This window comes from Microcaecilia unicolor, chromosome 12 (assembly GCF_901765095.1).
Source record: "Microcaecilia unicolor chromosome 12, aMicUni1.1, whole genome shotgun sequence".
Classification (NCBI taxonomy): domain Eukaryota; kingdom Metazoa; phylum Chordata; class Amphibia; order Gymnophiona; family Siphonopidae; genus Microcaecilia; species Microcaecilia unicolor.
Window position 1 is genome coordinate 82873203 of NC_044042.1, and position 26022 is coordinate 82899224.

A 26022-nucleotide genomic window follows, 5' to 3' on the forward strand; every position below is an offset into this window, starting at 1 on the left:
TGGTCAGTATTGCATCTAAGTCTTTTGAGGTTCATCCTGAATTCAAAATGTGTGGTTTGTTTGCTACTGAACACCATTTTCTTAAGGATTTGCAAATGGAGCTCAGTTTTATATGGTTTATAATTAGACCTGAGGTTTGTGTGTGAGAGAGAAAGGGGAGGGTTGTGCCAAATTCAGTCAGATATTCTGCAGAATGAAGACTTATACTGGCAGAACCTGATTGTCCATATTGATCTTTCCTATGTAATACATCACTGCAGTCATTAATACTCATCCGTACCGTGCTTAAAACTAATGCTATGGCATATATACCCTCAAGACATAAAAGGTTCCAGAGAACTGATTACCCTGAGCATTTCTGCCCATAGGACTGTGCTGTGGGGCTGACCAATGGGACTAAGCAATAGGGTTGTCATGTTGAGAGACAGAACTATTACAGAAAGTAAGAAAGTAGAATGAAGTAGCCCTGATATGAAATTAGTGAAACTCTATAAATGTCTGAGGGCACTGACATGAACACGATGGTCCTTCAGAAGACAAGAAAGCCTTGGTGACTTGGTAAGTGCTAGAAAATGTTGGCATGGAAATCCTGTATCTGGAAACTCTACAGCAGTTCTAAGGTTCAGCTGTCACTATGGTGGTTTCACAATGGCACTTGCCAGTGGCCTTGCCTGCCTAATAGCCTGTTTTGTGTAGGGCCTGGAACTCAGAACAACAGAACTTTCCCCTATGAGCAGAAGAAATCTAAATTTGGACTGCAAAACTTAATTTGGTGAGTTGAGACCAGCAGAGGTAGCAGTCAAGGGATAAGATCATTGCTAGTCAGACTTTCAACATAAAAAAATCATTAACAGCCTCCTCTTCCTCCTCCTGATATGTGTTTTTCAGCCACAAATCGTGGCGGAGGTACCGCGGAACATATGACTTGACCAAGAGAAGGCAGATGGAGGGTAACACCATGGGCAAGGCGGGAAGATATCAGGAAAAGGCAAGAAGTATGTGTTCATTCAGTGAAGTCAACAGGGGCTGAAGTGGATGGGGCTCCAATGGGTGTAAATGAAGAAGTACATGGGGAGGAAGGGATAGAATATCCTGTAATATGGAGTACTGGAGTAGGGTTGTCAACTTACTCCATGTCATGAGGAAGAGGTTAATCCAGTCCTGGATTGCACAGGGATTTGTAGTTCTGGTTTTCTTAGGGAAATGCATGTAGTAGAGTAAAATCAGCACTGGATTTTATGACATGGAGCCAGTTGGCTACCTGAGTTGAAGAGATGAATCTCATACCTAGCTGACATCTTGAAGGAGGGGCCTATATAATCTTGAAGGCTCATCTTTGGATAATTCTTACATTGATCAGATCAAAAGTAACACAGCCTATGAAGATACTCAACTGTAAGACTGGGGAACCTTCAGAAAGTCACCTTATCCCCCTTCCCCTACCTCCAGTGTATTCATCTGTAGCTCAGTTTCAATAGTAATAGTATTGTGTGATAAGTTCCTCTCTCTCTTTTAGAATACTTCTCACAGTTTAGGCCAGGGCTGGGTAACCATGGTCCTCGAGGGCCACAGCCAAGTCATCTTTTCAATATTTCTATATAATGGAAGCACTACATGCAAATCAATCTCATGCATATTAACTGTGGAAATCTTGAAAATATTGACTGGACTGTGGCCCTCAAGGCCTGTGGTTACTCACTCCTGGAATGGGCTATAAAGTAAGCCAGTGATTCCCAAACCTGTCCTGGGGGAACACCAGCCTGTCAGGTTTTCAGGATATTCACAATGAATATTAAAGAGACAATGAGGGGCATAATCGAACGTCGCTAGTGAAATAGATCGCCGGTGATTTATTTTGGCGGCGGCGCAACAGCTGGCCAGAACCATATTATCGAAAAAGATGGCTGGCCATCTTTTTTTTCGATAATACGGTTTAGCCCGGCCAAATGCCAGAGTTCGCCGGGTTTGAGATCTCCGGTTTTGTTTTTCAGCGATAATGGAAAAAAATGTCAGCCATCTCAAACCCGGAGAAATCCAAGGCATTTGGTCATGGGAGGAGCCAGCATTTGTAGTGCACTGGTCCCCCTCACATGCCAGGACACCAACCGGGCACCCTAGGGGGCACTTCTAAAAAAATTTTTAAAATACCAAAAAAGCTCCCAGGTGCATAGCTCCCTTACTTTGGGTGCTGAGCCCTCCAAATCCCCCCAAACCCACTCCCCACAACTCTACACCATTACCATAGCCCTTATGGGTGAAGGGGGGCACCTACATGTGGGTAGAGTGGGTTTTGGGGGGGTTTGGAGGGCTTAACATTTACCACCACAAGTGTAACAGGTAGGGGGGGGATGAACCTGGGTCTGCCTGCCTGAAGTGTACTGCACCCATTAAAAACTGCTCCAGGGACCTGCATACTGCTGTCAGGGAGCTGGGAATGACATTTGAGACTGGCATATAGGCTGGTAAAAAAAAGGTTTTGATTTGTATTATTTTAGTGTGGGAGGGGGTTGGTGACCACTGGGGGAGTACGTGGAGGTCATCCCCAATTCCCTCCGGTGGTTATCTGGTCAGTTGGGGCACCTTTTTGAGGCTTGGTCGTGAAAATAAAAGGCCCAAGTAAACCCGGCGAAATACTGATTAACACCGCTTTTTTTTCCCATTATCGGCGAAAGCCGGCCATCTGGTAGCCACGCCTATGCCTGCCCATGTCCCTCCTTTGCTACGCCACCGACACGCCCCCTTGAGCTTTTGCTGGCGAGGCAATGGGAAAGCAGCGATGCTGTCAAAAAAGCCGCTTTTGATTATACCGATTTTGCCGCTTTTGAGAGATCACCGGCCATCTCCCGATTTATGTCGGGGAAATGGCTGGCGATCACTTTCAAAAATAAGCCTGAATTTGACATAACTGCCTCCTTGGAATGCAAATCTATCTCATGCATATTCATTATGGATATCCTGAAAACTTGAATGGCTGGGGTTCCCCAAGGACAGGTTTGGAAAGCCCTGAAGTCAGCAGTTAGGATTTCCACCCCCAGAGTTAACTGAATGTAGGATTCTAAAGCAGTTCTTCTCAACCCAGTCCATGGGGCACATTCAACCAGTTGGGATTTCAGGATATTTACAATGAATATGCATGAGAGAGATTTGTATACTGAGGAGGCAGTGCATACGAATCTGTATCATGCATATTCATTTTGGATAGCTTAGAAACTTGATTGGCTAGGTGTGCCCAGATGATTGGGTTAAGAAGCACTTTTCTAAAGTATAGCACTACAGCAATGCAGCTGATAGGGACTGTTCCTGGATACAAAGCATTTTAAAAATCCCATATTGTTATTGTCTTTTTTAATTTACAGTTTTTCAACACAACCATCAAATCACAATCACCTGATAAAATATGAATAATACACAATTTTTCTAGACACTGGATTAATCTGCATCCTAACACTATGTATAATTTCCTCCTCCTGCTTCCCCTTAGAGCTACAGAAACACTTCTAACCATAAGAACATAAGTGTTGCCATACTGAGACAGACTGAAGGTCCATCAAGCCCAGGATCCTGTTTCCAACAGTGGCCAATGCAGGCCACAAGTACCTGTAAGATTCCAAAACAGTAAAACAGATTTTATAATGCTTATCCTAGAAATAAACAGTGGATTTTCCCAAGTCCATCTTAATAATGGCTTATGGGCTTTTAATTTAGGAAATTATCCAAACATTTGTTAAACCCTGCTAAGCTAACTGCTTTTACCACATTCTCTGGCAATGAATTCCATATGCGTGAAGACATATTTTTCTTTGGTTTGTTTTAAATGTACTACTTAGTAGCTTCATTGTGTGCCCCCTAGTCCTAGTGTTTTTGGAAAGAGTAAACAAGCAATTCACGTCTACCCATTCCACTCCACTCAGTATTTTATAGACCTCTATCATATCTCCTCTTGGCCGTCCCCAAGCTGAAGAGCCCTAGCTACTTTAGCCTTAGATCATGTGCTCCGCTAAGGACTAGGTCTAGAATTGTTCCCCCTCTTCTTGATTCCTGAACCAGCTGCTTCATAAAGCAGTCCTTGATTTCATGAAGGAATTTTACCTCCCTAGCATGCCCTGATGTTACATTTACCCTGTCAATATCTGGGTATTTGAAATCACCCATTATTATTGTGTTGCCCAGTTTGTTAGCCTCCCTAATTTCTGATAACATTTCTACATCTGTCTGTTCATCCTGGCCAGGTGGACGGTAGTACACTCCTATCACTTTCCCCTTCACACATGGAATTTCTATCCATAGGGATTCCAAGATGTGTTTTGTGTCCTGCAGAATTTTTAATCTGTTTGATAAAGTCCCTCCTTAATGTATAATGCTACCCTTCCACCAATTTGATCCACCCTATGACTGCAATATAATTTGTACCCTGGTATGACAGTGTCCCATTGGTTATCTTCCTTCCACTAGGTCTCAGAGATGCCTATTATATCTATCTTTTCATTTAGTGCAATATATTCTAACTCTCCTATCTTATTTCTTAGGCTTCTGGCATTTGGATACAGACATTTCAAAACAACATTTGTTGTTCCTATTTACAACTTGCTCAGCAGTTGACAGTGATAATTTGCAATCTTTAAAATCTGTCTGCTCTGTAAAGACACCTGAGGGCTCATTTTCAAAGCATTTAGACTTGCAAAGTTAAGTGAGGGTGTCATTTTTAAAAGAGAAAAATGTCCAAAAAGTGGCATAAATCTGCATTTGGACATTTTTCTTACAAAACATCCAACTTGGTATTTTCAAAACCAATTTTTAGATATTTTTCTAGGAAGTCCATCGGAAGTGCATTCAAATCACAAGGGGGCATATCCAGGGGTGTGTTAAGGGCGGGATCTGTGTGTTCCTAACATTGGGATGTTTTTCTACCATAATGAAACAAAACAAAAACATCCAGGGATATAAGTTGGGAATTTGGTCTAGACTGTTTTATTAATGAAAAAGGTACTAAAAAGTTGCCCTAAATGACCACTGGAAGGAATCAGGGATGACCTCTCCTTACTACCCCAGTAGCCACTAACCCCTCCCACCCACCAAAATGTGATTAAAACTATTACTTACCAACCTCTATGCCAGCCTCAGATGTTAAACTCAGGTCCATTAGAGCAGCATGCAGGTCCCTGGAGCAATCTAGTGATGGGTGCAGTCCACTGCAGATAGGTGGACCAAGGCCCATACCTCTCCCTACCTTTTATTGTGGTGGAAACTGTGAGTCCTCCACAACTCACCAGAAACCCACTGTACCCACATATAGGTGCCCCCTTCACCCATAAGGGCTATTGTAGTGGTGTACAGTTGGGGGTAGTGGGTTTTGGGTGGGTTTCAGAGGGCTCAGCAGCCAAGATAAAGGAGCAATGGTGAGATGTGTACCTGGGAACATTTATTTGGAGTCCACTGCAGTGCCCCTAGGGTGTCTCATTGCTCTTCTGGGATGTCTGTATGACCAGTCTACTAAGAATGCTAGCTCCTCCTACATCCCATAGGCTTGATTTTGTGCATTTTCACTTTGATGGGGTTTTTTTTTTCTCGAAAAGGGACCAAAAAGATCAATGCACAGAGCACAAAAACATCTAGCAAATAGCCATTTAAAAAAAAAAAAAGATGTTTTTCTGTTTTGAAAATGGTTATATTCCCCAATTGAATTTTGGGCTTTTTAAAAAAAATGTCCAAAGTTGGACTTAGACGTCGTATCGAAAATGTCCCTCTTTGTAACCTATGGAACTTTGTAAGCCTAAGTGCTTTGAAAATGAGCCCCTTAGTCTACTATGGTCCTTATTGCAACCTCACTATCTGGATGCCCTATCTTCCCTGGTTTAGTGATATCTTTTAAATAAATACCTTGTTCCGAACCATACGCTTTTGAGTACCTGTTGGCCTTCCCCCCATTTCTAGTTTAAAAGCTGCTCTATCTCCTTTTTAAATGTTGATGCCAGCAGCCTGGTTCCACCCTGGTCAAGGTGGAGCTCATCTTTCTGGAATAGGCTTCTTCTTACATAAGTACATAAGTAGTGCCATACTGGGAAAGACCAAAGGTCCATCTAGCCCAGCATCCTGTCACCGACAGTGGCCAATCCAGGTCAAGGGCACCTGGCACGCTCCCCAAACGTAAAAACATTCCAGACAAGTTATACCTAAAAATGAGGAATTTTTCCAGTCCATTTAATAGCGGTCTATGGACTTGTCCTTTAGGAATCTATCTAACCCCTTTTTAAACTCCGTCAAGCTAACCGCCCGTACCACGTTCTCCGGCAATGAATTCCAGAGTCTAATTACACGTTGGGTGAAGAAAAATTTTCTCCGATTCGTTTTAAATTTACCACACTGTAGCTTCAACTCATGCCCTCTAGTCCTAGTATTTTTGGATAGCGTGAACAGTCGCTTCACATCCACCCGATCCATTCCACTCATTATTTTATACACTTCTATCATATCTCCCCTCAGCCGTCTCTTCTCCAAGCTGAAAAGCCCTAGCCTTCTCAGCCTCTCTTCATAGGAAAGTCGTCCCATCCCCACTATCATTTTCGTCGCCCTTCGCTGTACCTTTTCCAATTCTACTATATCTTTTTTGAGATACGGAGACCAGTACTGAACACAATACTCCAGGTGCGGTCGCACCATGGAGCGATACAACGGCATTATAACATCCGCACACCTGGACTCCATACCCTTCCTAATAACACCCAACATTCTATTCGCTTTCCTAGCCGCAGCAGCACACTGAGCAGAAGGTTTCAGCGTATCATCGACGACGACACCCAGATCCCTTTCTTGATCCGTAACTCCTAACGCGGAACCTTGCAAGACGTAGCTATAATTCGGGTTCCTCTTACCCACATGCATCACTTTGCACTTGTCAACATTGAACTTCATCTGCCACTTGCACGCCCATTCTCCCAGTCTCGCAAGGTCCTCCTGTAATCGTTCACATTCCTCCTGCGACTTGACGACCCTGAATAATTTTGTGTCATCGGCGAATTTAATTACCTCACTAGTTATTCCCATCTCTAGGTCATTTATAAATACATTAAAAAGCAACGGACCCAGCACAGACCCCTGCGGGACCCCACTAACTACCCTCCTCCACTGAGAATACTGGCCACGCAATCCTACTCTCTGCTTCCTATCTTTCAACCAGTTCTTAATCCATAATAATACCCTACCTCCGATTCCATGACTCTGCAATTTCTTCAGGAGTCTTTCGTGCGGCACTTTGTCAAACGCCTTCTGAAAATCCAGATATACAATATCAACCGGCTCCCCATTGTCCACATGTTTGCTTACCCCCTCAAAAAATGCATTAGATTGGTGAGGCAAGACTTCCCTTCACTAAATCCGTGCTGACTTTGTCTCATCAGTCCATGTTTTTGTATATGCTCTGCAATTTTATTCTTAATAATAGCCTCCACCATCTTGCCCGGCACCGACGTCAGACTCACCGGTCTATAATTTCCCGGATCTCCTCTGGAACCTTTCTTAAAAATCGGAGTAACATTGGCTACCCTCCAGTCTTCCGGTATTACACTCGATTTTAGGGACAGATTGCATATTTCTAACAGTAGCTCCGCAAGTTCATTTTTTAGTTCTATTAATACTCTGGGATGAATACCATCAGGTCCCGGTGATTTACTACTCTTCAGCTTGCTGAACTGACCCATTACATCCTCCAAGGTTACAGAGAATTTGTTTAGTTTCTCCGACTCCCCCGCTTCAAATATTCTTTCCGGCACCGGTGTCCCCCCCAAATCCTCCTCGGTGAAGACCGAAGCAAAGAATTCATTTAATTTCTCCGCTACGGCTTTGTCCTCCTTGATCGCCCCTTTAACACCATTTTCGTCCAGCGGCCCAACCGACTCTTTGGCCGGTTTCCTGCTTTTAATGTATCTAAAAAGTTTTTACTATGTATTTTTGCTTCCAACGCTAATTTCTTCTCAAAGTCCTTTTTTGCCCTCCTTATCTCCGCTTTGCATTTGGCTTGGCATTCCTTATGATCTATCCTGTTACTTTCAGTTGGTTCTCTTCTCCACTTTCTGAAGGATTGTTTTTTGGCTCTAATGATTTCCTTTATCTTACTGTTTAGCCACGCCGGCTGACGTTTAGTCTTTTTTCCCTTTTTTCTAATACGTGGAATATATTTGTCCTGAACCTCCAGGATGGTGTTTTTAAACAGCATCCACGCCTGATGCAAGTTTTTTACTCTGCGAGCTGCTCCTTTCAGTCTTTTTTTCACCATTTTTCTCATTTTGTCGTAATCACCTTTTCTATAGTTAAACGCTAGCGTACTTGATTTCCTAGTTTCACTTCCTTCAATGCCAATATCAAAACCGATCATATTATGATCACTGTTATCAAGCGGCCCTCGTATCGTTACCCCCTGCACTAGATCATGAGCACCACTAAGGACTAAGTCTAGTATTTTTCCTTCTCTTGTCGGCTCCTGAACTAGCTGTTCCATGAAGCTGTCCTTGATTTCATCAAGAAATCTTATGTCCCTTGCGTGTACAGATGTTACATTAACCCAGTCTATATGTGGGTAATTGAAATCCCCCATTATTATTGTGTTGCCCAGTTTGTTTGCGTCCCTGATTTCCTTTAACATTTCCGCATCCGTCTGTTCGTCCTGGCCAGGCGGACAGTAGTACACTCCTATCACTATCCTTTTCCCCTTTGCACATGGAATTTCAATCCACAGTGATTCCAAGGAGTGTTTTGCTTCCTGCAGAATTTTCAATCTATTTGATTCAAGGCTCTCGTTAATATACAATGCTACCCCTCCACCAATCCGATTCACCCTATCACTACGATATAATTTGTACCCCGGTATGACAGTGTCCCACTGGTTATCCTCCTTCCACCAGGTCTCAGAGATGCCTATTATATCTAATTTTTCATTTAGTGCAATATATTCTAACTCCCCCATCTTATTTCTTAGGCTCCTGGCATTCGCATATAGACATTTCAAACTATGTTTGTTGTTCCTAAGTACATCATGCTTAGTACTTGACAGTATTAATTGGCAATCTTTTGTCTGATTTTTATTGTTATTTAAAGATACCCCGATCTACTACAATCTCTTTTGCAACCTCACTATCAGGATACTCTATCTTCCCTGTTATGGTGATATCTTTGAAAGATACCTTATCCCGAACCATGCTCTTTTGAGCGACTGTCGGCCTTCCCCCCATTTCTAGTTTAAAAGCTGCTCTATCTCCTTCTTAAACGCCGATGCCAGCAGCCTGGTCCCACTCTGGTTAAGATGGAGCCCATCCTTTCGGAATAGGCTCCCCCTTCCCCAGAATGTCACCCAGTTCATAACAAATGTAAAACCCTAACCCTAACCCCCCTACCACATTTTCTTATGTCATTGATACCCACATGTACAAAGACAGCCAGCTTCTCCCCAGCACTGTCTAAAATCTATCTAGGTGCTGCGTAAGGTCCACCACCTTCGCACCAGGCAGGCAAGTGACCAAGCGATCCTCAAGTCCACCAGCTATCTACTTGCCTAATGATCAAATCTCCAATAGACATACTAACCCTTCCCTCCTGGACAGAAGCCCCTGGAGACACATCCTCGGTGCGACAGAATGTTGCATCCCCTGGAGGGCAGGTCCTGGCCACAGTATCACTTCCTGCCTCTTCACAGTGATGCTCTCCCTTCAGGAGACCATTCTCCTCCATGGCAGCACAGAGGTTGCCAGACTGGAGGTGGGACATCTCTACTATGTCTCTGTAGGCCTCCTCTATAAACCCCTTTGCCTGCCTCAGCTCCTCCAAGTCTGCTATTCTAGCTTCCAGAGATTGGACCCGTTCCCTGAGTGCTAGGAGCTCTTTGCACCAAGTACACACATATGACTTCTCACCAACTGGGAGATAATCAAACATTTGACATTCAGTGCAAAATGACTGGGTAGCCCCCATCTTGCTGCTGAACTGCCACCTGCATCTTATTATTGGCGATTTCTTAATTAAGTTGCTAATGGAATGGGAATATGTAAACTAAAGTCCTCTACGATTGCTAGTTATATGCCTATGCTAATATTTAGCTATTAGTATTATCATTGTTTTAACAATTAGTAGGTTCCCCTCTATAGATCTAAGTAGACTATATTTCTAAGAGCTAATTACTGGCTGATAGAGATGCCCTAATTAAATTTGTAGCCTCCTAATTGGTTCAAGGGCCTATAAATCAGAGATCAGGCCAGGGGCGGGTGGGAGTTTGGGTGAGTGGGAGGGAGTTAAAGTCTAAACTGATGCTTCCTGTGCCTATTAGCTGTTCATTATACTGATACTATAGTAACTGTACAATACCCCCCTTAAATGCTAGCCTATGGAACTGTAACAGAGATTTTATAGGCTAAGAAAAAAATATTCCTTAAACTCCTTTGCCAAGAGAGCAGAGTATCTTAAAATAAAGTCCCTGAGTTACCTATTTAATTCTAAGTCTACCTTTCCCCAAGTTTAGAAACAATTTCCCAGCAAATTCTTACCAGTGAAGATCTCTCCCTCTCTGGAAGTCTTCTCACAACACCTCCTCCATACCCTTCAGCTCCCCCTAGAAAACCCTCCCCCCTCTCCCTCCAATCCTGCAGATACACCTATGTCAGCATCACCCTTTTGGTATTTCTCACCACTTCAAGAAAGAGTCCCCAAACCTCTGATGGTCAGAAAGTGTATGGCTTCTATATTCCATAATGAACTCCATGAGGCAGATATCCAGTAACTCCAGTGCCACCTCTCTGTTCTGGTAGGAGCCGCTGATGGTGACAAAATTGTTATTATTAATATTATATATGTGGGATCTTGTGCCTTTGTGACGCATCTGTTCACGCTTTCCAAAAATACTAGGACTAGGGGGCATGTGATGAAGCTACAATGCAGTAAATTTAAAACTAATCGGAGAAAATGTTTCTTCACTCAACGTGTAATTAAACACTGGAATTCGTTGTCAGAGAGTGTGGTAAGGGCGGTTAGCTTAGTGGAGTTTAAAAAGGGTTTGGACGGCTTCCTAAGGAAAAAGTCCATAGACCGTTATTGAATGGACTTAGGGAAAATCCACTATTTCTGGGATGGGTAGTATAGAATGTTTTGTACATATTTGGGATCTTGCCGGGTATTTGTGACCTGGATTGGCCACTGTTGGAAACAGGATGCTGGGCTCGATGGACCTTTGGTCTTTCCCAGTATGGCGATACTTATGTACTTATGAATGATCACGCTTTGGCAGATGGTTCTGTTCATGCTGCCTCATGGGTCTTCAAGGAGCGTCGCAAAAGGTTTTATCATCTCACCAGGGTAGAACTTGAGTACCACTAACACCTGCTAAGTTCCACACCACTCCTCAGCTGAGCCTTGTGACAACACTAAACAAACAATTCTGTCTTCAGTGACTGCCCACAAAGGACAAGAAAGATGATTTGTTTGGGTCCAATTCCTTCTGTTTGTGGCTGGTCTGACGTGGTTTTGCTTTTCCAGCTACAAATGCAATGACTTGCAGACATATCACTTTGGTAACGGGGGGGGGGGGGGGGGGGGGGGGGTAACCAGAGAAGAAATGAAGCAGTGAGAAGAAAGTTGGGGGTGCACACCTGTACTTCATCCCAGCTACCTCTGTCTTGAGCTTTTATAACTGTCCCCTCGACTCTGGATGAGTTTCGCACTGCTTTATCAAAAGGAGACCTATGTTTCTACATAAGATAAAGTGAAATTCAAATTAAATCAATTCTCTTATTGAATGTTAAATAGCACACAAACCTGATAGAATAAATTGCTTTTTCTTATTTATTTATTACATTTGTACCCCGCTCTTTCCCACATACAGCATGTCCAGTGCGGCTTACATAGTAAAAGAAAGCATCTTACATGGTAAAGAATACAGTAAAAACAAGGAAATGTAGGAACAGTATTATAAATTGTGATGATCATAACTACTTACATTATGAAAGGCATTATAAAGGACATGTGAAAAGAACGTAATGAACTAGAATAGGGAAGGTAGACAAGGATATGATAGGTGAAAGGGAAGGAGAATGGGAGGGAAATGGTAAAGGATGGAGGGAAGAAGATGAGGGATTGAGTATAACATTGGGGTCAGAGTAAGCGTCGACGTCTTAGCAGGAGTATCGTAGGTGATCTGGTGGAATTAAGCTGGTCCATTAGGGTAAACTTGCTTGAAAAAATGGGACTTTAACATTTTCCAGAAAGGTAAATAGTTATTAATAGCTCGGATGGGTCTTGGGAGAGCATTCCAAAGTTGACTACTCAGAAAGGAGAAACTGGATGCATAGTGTGCCTTGCACTCGACACCTCTGCAGTTTGGGAGGTGTAGATTGAGGTATGTTCGCGATGACATTGTTCTATTTCTATTACTTACAAACTGCTTAAATGCCTTTCACCAAACTCCCAGATGGGAACTCAAAGCCAGAATTACTTTAAGGTCCCCCCCCAGTCTTATATCTGCAGCACTGCAATGAGAGTTGCCTTTTAATATAGAAGGTGTTGGCCCACCCTGTCTAACCTGCCCATAGTCCTGCCTGCTGTACTGTCATTGGTCTTACTCCCTCTGTGCTCTTCTCCTTTCCTGTCTATTCCAAGCATGCTTACATTTTGCTACTGGTTTTGGCTCCACTGGAAGTTTGCTCCAGGTATCTACTGGCCTCTCAGTGAAAAAGCATTTTCCCCACTTTGCATTTGAGCTTTCCCTCCTTCAGTTTTATACAATGACCCCTTGCCCTGGGGGTTTTCATTCTATGGAAAATGCTTCCTTCTCATACCTTATTGAAACCTGCTAGATATTTCAAGTCTCCCTTTTTCCTTTCTTTACTATTCCATAATAAGAGATTCCTCATCAGATCATCGAGTCACGTATCTTCTTAAGTATTTATTTCTTAGGATTTGTTTACTGCCTTTTTGAAGAAATTCACTCAAGGCAGTGTACAACAAGAATAAGTCAAACATAAGCAAGAGACAATTACAGCAATAAAAATATTCAAACAACAATACAAAGTATGGCATAGTAGGTATTTCCCAGTCAAGTTTTTTTTTTTAATGTTACATTTGTACCCTGTGCTTTCCCACTCATGGCAGGCTCAATGCGGCTTACATATTGTATACAGGTACTTATTTGTACCTGGGGCAATGGAGGGTTAAGTGACTTGCCTAGAATCACAAGGAGTTGCAGTGGGAATCAACCTCAGTTCCCCAGGATCAAAGTCCACTGTACTAACCACTAGGCCGCTCCTCCACTGTTGCTACTATTTGAGATTCTACATGGAATGTTGCTATTTCACTAGCAACATCGGCCCTTGCAGATCATCAATGTGGCCGCGCAGGCTTCTGCTTCTGTGAGTCTGACGTCCTGCACGTACGTGCAGGACGTCAGACTCACAGAAACAGAAGCCTGCGCAGCCTTCTACATGGAATGTTGCTAGTGGAATAGCAACATTCCATGTAGAATCTCCAATAGTAGCAACATTCCATGTAGAATCTCCAATAGTAGCAACATTCCATGTAGAATCTCCAATAGTATCTATTTTATTTTTGTTACATTTGTACTCTGCGCTTTCCCACTCATGGCAGGCTCAATGCAGCTTACATGGGGCAATGGAGGGTTAAGTGACTTGCCCAGAGTCACAAGGAGCTGCCTGTGCCTGACGTGGGAATCAAACTCAGTTCCTCAGGACAAAAAGTCCACCACCCTAACCACTAGGCCACTCCTAACACTCCAAGTTCTATTCCAGTACAGTAGGTATTTCCCTGTCCCCAGAGATCTTACAATCTAAGGGTTCCACTTACTAAAAGAAAAGCTTTATTCAATGAATACATATTTTTAAAAAAAATGCAATCTCCAAAATTCTCAGTGGGGCCCATTTACTAACTATGTACTTAACTCAAATTATTGCACACTAACTACATGTTAGTAAAGACAGCATTCAATATGTTTCTGAGGCAATGGAGGGTTATGTGATTTGCCCAAGGTCAGAAGGAGTCAGTGAGATTTGAATCCTGGTTTCCTTGGTTCTCAGCCTGCTGCTCTAACCATTAGCTACTCTTCATGTGCCAGACTTTACAAAACTGGACATGTAGGAAGAACCAATTATTTAACTTCTACTCAGTTAATCAGTATTGCTCTATGTCTGCTGTTCAGGGCTGTGTCTATATTACTGCTTTAGGATATAAGCTAAGTAAATAACCTTCCCCTCCCTGTTAGAGGGTTCTCCCATTCTCCCCAGGCATCAGCAATGGCATCAGAGGTCAATTGGAGCTGCTCCTCCTTCCCCTACTGACAGTACAGCGGGGGGAAGTGTAGACTAGTCAGGGTGTCTATCTGTGAAATCTTCAAAGCAATCGTTATACCTTGCTGATACTGAGGGTGAGCCCCCCCCCCCCCACACACACACACCATGTGGACTGCCAGCTCCCATGTTTACTGTCAACGGATTACAAATGCCACTCAATTTACTGTGCACACAAACCGCTCTAAGCAGGAACTCGGCCCTGGGCAAGTTCCAGAGATCACCGATACAGGATTGGAGGTGGCTTTCTGAATCTCAGATCGGATTGGTCCCCCCATCTCTTGGGTCCACGCTCAGAGATGAATAGGACTATATAAGATAATATTATGGCCATGTTCCATCTCTAGTCACTGGATTCTGGTGGTAGGGCTACACATGCTAAGGTAGGTGGGAGGAATGTGCCGTGGTAGAGGCAGTGGTGGTGGGAGGCGGGGATGATTCATATTTTGCAGGCTTTAAATCATATGGGGTCATACTTAAAGATCTCAATGTGTATACTGTATTTTGGAAGAAAGGTGGGAGAGGGGAGATATCATAGGGACCTTTAAATATCTTCATGATATAAATGACCAGGAGATGCGCCTCTTTCAACTGAAAGTAAGCTCTGGAACAAGAGACATAGGATGAGACTCAAGAGCAACCTAAGGAAATACTTCTTTACAGAAATGGTGGTGGAGGTGGTGGATCAGAAGACTGTATCTGAATTCTGGGAAGTGTAGACCAAGCACAGAGGATCACAAAGGGAGAGGAAGGGATTGTAGAACTTAGTAGTTGGTATGGATGAACAAACTGAATGGGATATATGGTCTTTATCTTCCATAATTTCCTATGTTTCTATAAAGACGGGTAGAGAAGACTGGAAGAGGGGAAGAACAAGACATTTATAAGGACTGCTTTAAGACTGTGAATAGGAGTCACTAGGAGGTTAAGTGTATAAGTTACAATGATGCAGTGACTAGTGGAGTGCTTTGGAATATCAGGTCACCAGCCTTGTAGTGTAGGGTGGGAATGCAGGGTGGTATGCAAAGTTAGCCAAGAAAGATGAAAGAGCATGATGGGAGAGAGCATGTGTGCAGGAGACTGAGAAGCTGCTCTCACAAGGGCCTCATCTTGACCCAAAGATCTGAGAATTGTGTTTCGAGATGTTTGCAAGGGCCCAAGAAAGGGAGCTCCAGTTCTTGGGCATTATCAGTACCTCCTCCAGGGCACCTACATTTTGCCTTAGATCCTCTGCTCTCTTCTAACATCTTCCATGCTTTGAGAACCAGCACTTCCACTGTGTGCAGTATAAGCAGTGCCACTGATCTCCTTATACCCCAGTGACCTTGTGTGTGGGATGAAGTATAGGGAGGGGTCAACCAGGTTCCTTTACAGCTCTTCCAGTGTGGAGAAACTTGGTATTTTTATTTTGACTAGATAAGCTCTGGAACTTGTTACCAGAGGATGTGGTATCAGCGGTTAGTATATCTGGGTTTAAAAAAGGTTTGGACATGTTCCTGGAGGAAAAGTCCATAGTCTGCTATTGAGATAGATATGGAGAAAGCAACTGCTTGTCCCTGGAATCAGTATCATGAATCTTGCTACTTTTGGAGATTCTGTCAGGTACTTGTGACTTGAATTGGCCACTGCTGGAAGCAGGATACTGGGCTAGATGGACCCAGTGTAGTTATTCTTAAGTTCTTATGTTTTCTTTCGTAGGTACTCTTCTGTTACTCAATATTACTAAACTTGACAACCTTTCACAGATGTGGTCAAGCCTGTCTCTGTCTGTCCTTCCCTCTTTGTCCTGAATAGTGTTAGGTTAAAGAGAGATGTATGCTTGGAATCACTACCAATAAAGGTGATAGTAAGCAAAATTTAAGTACTTTCAAAAGGGAGCAGTAAAGGGAAGGAAAGGCGACAACTGGAGATGAAGTAGGGTCTGTGGTGCCTCAACAGGCAGTGAGAAACTGGGCAGGTTGAGTGGGCCAAGGGATCCTTTTGTTCTCACTATTATGGGGACAGACCTAAAGATAGAAAGGGGTGCATAGAGGGTTTGATTAAAGGGGGGGGGGGGGAGACTCAAGTGAAGATAGGAGTTAAGTAAAATGTGATGACTGTTGTTCATGTAATATTGCACGTTGTTCATTTATTGGTTGCATTATATGCTATGGCCTTGAGCGCTATTGTATTGTATTGCTGCTGAGTCATCAATAAAAACGTAAAGATAGAAACATATAAACACTGGAAGAAAGGCAGGATAGGGAATTGTGATAGAGACATTTAATACCTGCAAAGTGTAATTGTGTAAGAGATGGGCCTTTTTCAATGAAATGAAGGCTCATGAGATGGGTAGATTTAAGAGAAAGCTAAGGAAATATTTATTTATGGAAAAGGGTAGTGGATGCATGGTACAGCCTCCCAGCAGAGGTGGTGAAGATTAGAACTATATCTGAATTCAAGGAAATATGGCATAAACACAGAGGCTCTCTGAGGGTGAGGAAGGGATTATAGAGTTCAGTAGTTGATGTGGATGGGCAGACTGGATAGGTTTATGGTCTTTGTCTGCTGTCATGTTCTCTTGTTTCTTTGTTACTGCTCTGTTACTGTGTTTAGCTGTGAGATGGTTAGCTTGGGGTATCAGATTCAGATCTGAGAGTACCCATCCCAGCCTAGGTGACTTTGTTTAGGAAACAATGCTAAAGCACTGGAACGACACAGCAAATCTGACTGGCGCTCTGTTATCAAAACATGCACCTAACCACTTGCATAGTCATAGCCCACAAAGCATCACCTTCTCCTGCCACATACCAACTATCGCTCTCCCTTCCCCAAATTCACACCCCAGCTTTTCTGCAGAGGAGAGGGCCCAGTTCTGGGTTCAGCAGCATGGATTGGCCCAATTTCCCTATGAAGGGCAGGATTGCATATACCACTGCTAAGCAGAGGGACAGAAGGTCTGTCTGGCTTATCCTGAATGGGGAGAAGGAGTGCAGGATCCCAGAGGCAGCACTCTGGGAATTCTCCCATCCCAAAAAAATATAGATAGCTGAGGCCAGTTGCACTGAGGAATTTCACTATTACATCTGTTGAAAAGAAACACTTCATCTAGTTGACGTCTCATGCTTAGAAGACACTCCTTGTCCGTGTTTTCCTCATTTCTCTGAGAGTATGTTAAACAGAGGCTGGATCTCTCCTCAAGATCAGACATCTGTCCCATTTCTGTATGTCTGATATAGAGAGAATTCTCTTCATAGTTCTTCTGTAAACACACTGCTATGACAGGGGGCATTTGTTGAGAAAGGAGGGCATGTCCTACCTTCCAACTGAAATGCAGTCATTTTCAGATCACTTCAGGGACATAGAAAGGGGAAAGGGAAATGGGACTTGATATACTGCCTTTCTGAGGTTTTTGCAACGACATTCAAAGCGGTTTACATATATACAGGTACTTTTTTTGTACCAGGGGCAATGGAGAGTTAAGTGACTTGCCCACAGTCACAAGGAGCTGCAGTGGGAATTGAACCCAGTTCCCCAGGATCAGAGTCCACTGCACTAACCACTAGGCTACTCCTCTACTAGCAACATTCCATGTAGAAGCCTGCCCTTGTTCAGCAATGCGGCCGCGCAAGCTTCTGTTTCTGTGAGTCTGACTGCACGTACGTGCAGGACGTCAGACTCACAGAAACAGAAGCCTGCGCGGCCGCATTGCTGATCTGCAAGGGCAGGTTTCTACGTGGAATGTTGCTAGTGTAATAGCAACCTTAACATTCCATCTAGAATCTCCAATAGTAGCAACATTCCATGTAGAATCTCAAATAGGGAAAGGGAAATGGGACTTGATATACTGCCTTTCTGAGGTTTTTGCAACTACATTCAAAGCAGTTTACATATATTCAGGTACATATTTTGTACCAGGGGTAATGGAGGGTTAAGTGACTTGCCCAGAGTCACAAGGAGCTACAGTGGGAACTGAACTCAGTTCCCCAGGATCAAAGTCCACTGCACTAACCACTAGGCTACTCCTCCGCTTCACTCCACAGAAGAGGCACATGAGGGACTGTCCAGACATAACACTTAGTGTTAGGTAGACACCAAGAACCATCCTCTGTGCTATTCGTGCGTAATACATAGCCCAGAGAAGCTTGGTTAAGAAATCTGTTCTGAGATCTGATACAGGATTGGTAGATAGAGCAGGAAGGGTCACACTTGGTCACTGCTGAGGACACTAACCTCTGGGCATCATACTGAGGGTACTGAGGCAAGGAAAGAAATGTGCATTATGCCCAGGTACTGTGCCAATAGGCAAGCATCACTTCTTTCTGCAGAGGGCACCTGGGTGCTACCCATAAGGTTGATGATATTGTAGCTATCAGAACGACATATTGAACCCTAATATCCTTCTCCTTTTCTTCTCCTCTGTAATTACTCACTAACCTCCTCAACTTCAATGTACTTGATCGTTTATTACCTGTTTGATGTATGTCTTTCAGGCTGATGTAGGCCACATTGAGCCTGCCCGTAGGTGGGAAAATGTGGGATATAAATGCTATAAATAAATAAATAAATAAATAAATATTGAGGCACTGGGTCTATGCCCGAGAGTTCCCAACTGCTGTAGATCTCGCTGAAGGTTGGCGCTGCTTATGTTGATGAGGGTACTCAGTTATTGTAGTTACTGCTGGAGGAACATGGACGTTGCTGATACTGCAGAGCCCAGGCCAGCCCATCAACAAAAGGATGCACAGTGAACTCTCTCTCTCTCTCTTTTCCTTTGCAGGCTTTGGATCTTTGGTGACCAATCCAGCTCCACAGGTCCCCGGTTCTTCCACATTCCAGCAGGGGAATCACCAGGTGAGGAGAAGAGGCCGCACGACCATATTAAGTAATGATTTGAGCTCAGAAAGACGTAAGAATGGGAGAGAATTGTAGGAGAAGAAGAACCCTGAATCTATGAGCCATGAAAGGGAGGAATAGAGTCCAGCAGCACATTAATCTGACTTGGTGGTCCTAAAGCATGAAGGGACCTAAGAACTCTGTACATAATAATAAGCTTAAACCGCTTTGGCTGTACCACAGAAGGTGGTATATCAAATCCATGACCCTTTATGTTTTTACCTTTTACACGGTTCATTTAGGTCTAAAGAGAAAAAAAGCAAGTGATTTAGGAGGTAGGGAAGAGGCTGAGTAGGAAGGAGTGCATGTTTGATGTATAAACACAATAAGTGTCAGGAGGGGGAGGTTGGGAGAAGTGCTTCTATGAAGTGAGCAAAGAGCTTCAAGTGTGTGGCTTAATCACTTTGCTTCCTTGTTTGTACTCAATAATTTACTGGATATCCCAGCGATTTAGAACTAGTCTGAGCTGCTTTGCTCACCCTGAGCAGGTGGCTGTTTAAAGGTAGGCTGAATGTGAGAAAAGAGACGGATACAAAGCTAGGGTTGCCAACTGGATCCAGATTCGCCCGGCAGGGTTGATGCAGTCCTGGGCTTACCGCAATGCACGCAGGGACCTGTGGTTCTGATTTCCCCACTGGATTCCCTAAAGTCATGAGCCGAGTCCAGCCTAGGGTAGACTGGATCGCTAGCTGGCATTACGTTATACAAACGTATAACGAGAAGGTTGTGGAGTACACATCAAATGATCCAAAAGCCAACTTCACATTCAAATACAACACACCAGAAGAGGAAAAACACAAGGAGGAAAAAGCCTGAGCTGGCCGGATTTAAGAAAGCAAGAGAGTAAGCAGTGCTCCCTGAACTGTGTGGAATTGGCCCGTTTCCAGTTTTTACCGTAAGTCCCTGAAGCAGCAAACGAAACGCTGGCCACCGTCGGACAAGGAGCGGTGAACTGAGGGCTAGGTTATACAGCATTTGTTTAGAATAAAAAGAAGGTTGCAAAGGAGGGTTTTTCCCTATTTGCAGACCTGAAAGAATGCAATTTGCTCTGATTCAGCTGAGACTTTTTCCTCCTTGTGTTTTTCCTCTTATGGTGTGTTATATTTGAGTATGAGGATTGCTTTCGGATACAAATAGCTAAGCCTGGGGAGGGCAAAATCATACCTGATTCAGCCTATCCAGATAAGATAGATCCATGTAGTAGTATAATTTATTTATTTATTTGTTGCTTTTGTATCCCACATTTTCCCACCTATTTGCAGGCTCAATATGGCTAAGTGACGGTCGTCACTTCCGGATCTGAGAAATACAAGCTGGTATATCATGTACATTATAGGGTAGATTACAAAGTGATATTGCCTTAATGTTCATGGATGAGAGAGTAATTTACATTAAGGCCTAATGGCAGTCACTATTTCCGGATCTGAGAAATACAAAGTGGTATAGCATTGGTATTCATTGATGGTAACATAAAGTACAAGGTGATATTGCATTAAAGTTCATCAATAATAGAAAAAGTAATGACCAAGTATCCAGCGTTTGAAAGGAAAATTCTTCCCATGTGTTAATCTCTGTGCTTTTCAGAGATTACCCTGGATATTTCTCTGTCCCAGAAGGGCTCACAATCTAAGTTCGTACCTGAGGCAATGGAGGGTTAAGTGACTTGCCCAAGATCACCAGGAGCAGCAGTGGGATTTGAACTGGCCACCTCTGGATTGCAAGACTGGTGCTCTAACCACTAGGCCACTCCATCTAGAATCGCAAATAGTAGCAACGTTCAATGTTCCACTGCACTAACCACTAGGCTATTTCACTAGCAACATTCCATGTAGAAGCCTGCCCTTGCAGATCAGCAATGCGGCCGCGCAGGCATCTGTTTCTGTGCACGTACGTACGTGCAGGACGTCAGACTCACAGAAACAGAAGCCTGCGCAGCTGATCTGCAAGGGCAGGCTTCTACATGGAATATTGCTAGTGGAATAGCAACATTAACATTCCATGTAGAATCTCAGATAGTAGCAGCAGAATCTCAAATAATTTATGTGGATTTTGCTCACACCTTTTTCAGTAGTAGCTCAAGGTGAGTTACATTCAGGAACAGGAGCTGTTTTCTCTGTCTCCATAGGGCTTACAATCTAAGGGGTCCTTTTACTAAACTGCACTAAATGGGGGGCCTGCGTTAGTATCAGCATGTGATTTTGACGCGCGCTGAGGTTTACAGCGGGTAAAAGGCTGCCTTTTTTTTCCGAAAATAAATGGCCGTGCGGTAAGCGAACCACTTACTGCACAGACATTTCGGGGGTGGGGAGCATTTACCGCCACACAATGAGGTGGCAGTAAGGGCTCCCGTGCTAACCTGGCAGCTACAAAAAAGAAAATATTTTGATAGCACCGGAAAAGGTGGGCTCCTGCGGTAGTTCTGGAATGGCAAGCAAATCAGTCTGCATTGGGCTTACCACCGCTTAGCAAAAGGGCCCCTAAATTTATACCTGAACCCATAGAAGATTAAGGGGTCTTTTTACTAAGCTGCAGTAAAAACAGGCCTTAGCACAACCTTACATATAAACACTGGGCTAAGGCCAAACCTGGATTTTCTATTTTTTGTATTAATGGCTATGCCAGTGGTTTCCAAGCCTGATCCTGGAGTCATCCCAGTCAGGTTTTGAGACTGTCCACCAGGGGCGTGGCCGGACCTCATGGCGGGAGGGGGCCAGAGCCTGAGGTGGGGGGCACATTTTGATCTGCCACCTTGCCGCAGCCCCCACGCCACCTCACCGTCCCCTCCGCCACTTCGCCGGCCCCCGTCTGCTGCCTCACCACCACCCCCGCCACTGCCTTGCCGCTTCCCACCACCTCACCACCACAATTTAATACTGGTGGGGGTCCCCAAGCCCCGCCAGCTGAAGCCTTCATTCAGTGCTAGTCTCGGCGCCACCATGTTGCCTGCCCTGCTCGCTCTTCCCCTCACGTCCTGCATGCTCCTTTTAGTGAAACTGAGCATGCTCAGTTTCACTAAAAGGAGCATGCTGGATGAAGGCTTCAGCTGGTGGGGGTTGGGGACCCTTGCCAGCAAATCCAGGGGCCCAGAAGAAATTTGAGGGGGCCTGGGCCCCCATGGCCCCACATAGCTCCGCCACTGATATCCACAATTAATTTTCAAGAGAGAGATTTGCATGCAGTGGAGGCAGTGCATGCAAATGTCTCTCATTGTGGGTATCCTGAAAACCTGACTGGCTGGGGTGCCTCCAGGACCAGGTTAGGGAACCACTGGGCTATGCATTAATGTTGCAATTAAAAAAAATTACCATGGGAGCATTTAATACTACCTACATTATCTGTGCGCTAACCAGCTGGCACAGAGTAATCTAGACACACTAACCAGTTAGTGCAGGAATGCCCACCCTGTGCCCCTGGCATGTACCCTCAATATATATATATATATTTTTTTTGGGGGGGGGGGGATTTTGCTCATACCTTTTTGGTAGTAGCTCAAGGTCAGTTACATTGGATATTTCTCTGTCCCATGAGGGCTCACAATCTAAGTTTGTACCTGAGGCAATAGAGTGTTAAGTGACTTGCCCAAGATCACAAGGAGCAGCAGTGGGATTTGAACTGGCCACCTCTGGATTGCAAGACTGGTGCTCTAACCACTAGGCCACTCCTCTACTCCCAACCTAAAATGCCTATATTTTAGGTGCATGTTAGCATCTAATGCAGCTTAGAAAAAGAGCTCCTAAATGAATTTGAAATGAGCTTCCCTGGTTATCAGCCCAGTGCTCTAACCACCAGCCTACTCCTCAGAATTGCCTTGCTATGCACTGATGGTGGAGGAAACAGCATCAGGGGCGTAGCCAGATAATAGATTTTGGGTGGACCTAGGCAAGAAGTAGGTGGGCACCAAGTGTTCTTTCCCCATCCCACCACCACCAAAAAATATCTCATCTGGTGGGAAAATGCTTCTTTCCACCTTGGCAGTCTGTAGCAGACATGTACTGAAAACTGAGCATGCACAGGTGCAGGTATCATGGAGAGTAGCATTTTCGTTACCATCAGAAGGAAGTCTTCAGCTGGCGGAGCTTGGGATCCCTACCAGCTACGGCTAAATTTGTGTTACTTTTGGGTGTGCCTGAGCCCTAAGTGGGTGGGCCCTGGCCCACCCAGGCCCACCTGTGGCTACGCCACTGATACAGCATTGGATTAACATTTGTGGGTTCACTTGAGGAGGCAACCCACTTCATCATCACCTACAGACCATGTCAAAATGGATTTTCCCTCTACCACTCCACCCCTCCCCTCCAAAAAAAAGTGTGTATTTCATAGAATCAAAAATATTACAAAGAAGCATGAAAGTATATCAGGAAAAAAATACAAATTTCATAGCAAATATGTAAGCGATTACAGGAGGTGAAGGCTGTGAATCAAGACTCAACACCAATCATTTTTAACCTTCTTACATATACATAGTAGATGACGGCAGAAAAAGACCTGTACGGTCCATTCAGTCTGCCCAACAAGACAACTCATATGTGCTACTTTTTGTGTATACCCTACTTTGATTTGTACCTGTGCTCTTCAGGGCACAGACCGTATAAGTCTGCCCAGCACTGTCCCCTCTTCTTCTTCTGTCACCTCTCTAGCGCTGCGTAATGATGATCCAAGGAAAGGCACAATGATTGTCACAGCCATTTTAACTCCTATAAATAAAGTTACCTTTATGACCTGAAAGCGTGTCTTTGTCAAACATAGAACTTTGACCTGATATCAATTTGCAATCAAACGTTTTCATTCTGAAGTGGATGGAAATTGTTGTATAGTCCATGGCACATAGAGCAATCTTGCCTCCATTTTATGCAGCCCTAGCACTCTGCCAAGTTTGAAGTGTCTTGGTTTTCATTTCTGAATTCTTTTTTTTTTTTTCCTGGTGGTGGGGTTCGGCGGCTTGCAGGGCTACGTAGAGCTGCAAGAACTAATCGTGGATCAAAACAACGAGCTGCGCTGGATGGAGGCCTCTCGTTGGGTCAAGATGGAAGAGGGTTATGAAGAGGATGCCAAGCAGTGGGGGAAGCCACATATCTCCTACCTGACCTTCCAGAGTCTCCTCCAGTTGCGCAGAGCCTTCACAAAAGGTGAGAAAGGAGGAATCAAGAGGTCAAACAAGTGCTTTGTAATGGTACCAATGATGGGTCTTTCAGAAATGGGACAGTGGAGACATCATTGGAACAGGGATCAGGAAGGCTCTGCTGAGCATTAGAAAGAAGGGGCAGTACTGGCTGTACACCAGTAGCTCTGGACTTTTTTTTTTTGGAAAAGCAAAGTATAAATCTAAATAAATAAATAAACAAGACTGAGAATATTATAATGCCTTTGTATTGCTCCATGCTGCAACTGCAAAATATTGTGTACAATTCTGATCACTGCATCTCAAAAAAGATATAATGGAATTAGAAAAGGTACAGAGAAGGGTGACAAAAGGATACAGGAGATGGGATGACTTACCTATGAGGAAAGGATGAGGATAGGGCTCTTCAGCTTGGAAAAGAGATGGCTGAGGGGAGATATGATAGAGGTCTAAAAATACTGAGTGGAACGGGTAGGTGTGAATCACTTGTACTACTACTACTACTACTATTTAGCATTGTTTACTCTTTCCAAAAATACAAGGACTAGGGGGCATGCAATGACGCTACTAAGTAGTAAATTCAAAACAAATCATGAAAAAAATATTTCTTCACTCAACATATAATTAAACTCTGAAATTTGCTGCCACAGAATGTGGTAAAAGTGGTTAGCATAGCAGGGTTTAAAAAAGGTTTGAAAAACATTTCTAAAAGAAAAGTCCATAAGCCATTCTTAAGATGGGCTTGGAAAAATCCACTGCTTATTTCTAGAATAAGCATCATCTGTTTTACTATTTTGGGATCTTGCCAGGTACTTGGATCTGGATTAGTCACTGTTAGAAACAGGCTACTGGGCTTGATGGACCTTCGGTCTGTCCCAGTATGGCAATCCTTATGTTCTTATGTAAAATTAAGAGACTCTGTCATGTCTCTAGGTACGGTCCTCCTTGACTTGCAAGAGAAGAACTTGGCTGGAATTTCCAGTCAGCTAGTTGACCAAATGATCTATGAAGGCCACTTGAGACCACAAGATCGAGAGGAACTTTTGAGAGCCCTCCTCCTCCAGCACAGGTAATAATGGTGAGAACCCACATGCAGCCAGCGTTCCCACTGACACAATAGCGTAGAATATGCCACTTCTGAAAGCGTTGAACAATCCTGAAGTTTAAGATGTTGTGTTGTCTGATGCCCAACAGCCATCCTGATGATCCTGGCTCTATTGGATCACTGCAGCAGAAGGGAACAGAGGATCCAAGTGCCTCATGGGCATTAATGCAAGAAAAGTCGCAGATTGAGATGAAGACCTATGCTGTCATGGAACAGGTAAACCTTGGCATCTAGCTTGAACACATGTCCTGCATTTGAAGGGGCAATTCCACATTTTGGTTAAAAAGGCCCATTTATTTTTACCCTTTATCTTGGAGTTATATTCTAGCTCTACACACTACAGAATGCAACACTGCAGATCCCAATGCATTTCCAGATGGGAAGGTCCTAGTTCAAAAAGGGAAAGAGTTGTGAGCAAGGTTAGACTGCAGGGTGTGGGTTGAAAGAAGAAGAGGAGAAAGTAAGGAAAATAAAGACAAGGGCAAAAAGGTTAAGTGAGGAAATGGGTGGGGAAAGCTGTTGGACAGAATTCAAGAGAGAAAATGGGGAAGAGAATGAGCAGTGGAATTGAAGCAGGATAAGTTTGGTATTAG

General features: G+C 43.8%; 1 protein-coding gene across 1 annotated transcript in view; it reads left to right on the forward strand.

Moving 5' to 3' along the window:
• The first annotated feature begins 572 nt into the window (after positions 1-572).
• The window catches only part of SLC4A1 (solute carrier family 4 member 1 (Diego blood group)), a 56630-nt gene continuing 31180 nt past the window's right edge, over positions 573-26022 (forward strand). The window contains 6 exon segments of the mRNA XM_030220485.1: positions 573-772; positions 889-995; positions 19090-19163; positions 24151-24331; positions 25258-25393; positions 25519-25645. Of these exon segments, the coding sequence (XP_030076345.1) occupies positions 573-772; positions 889-995; positions 19090-19163; positions 24151-24331; positions 25258-25393; positions 25519-25645 (825 nt within the window).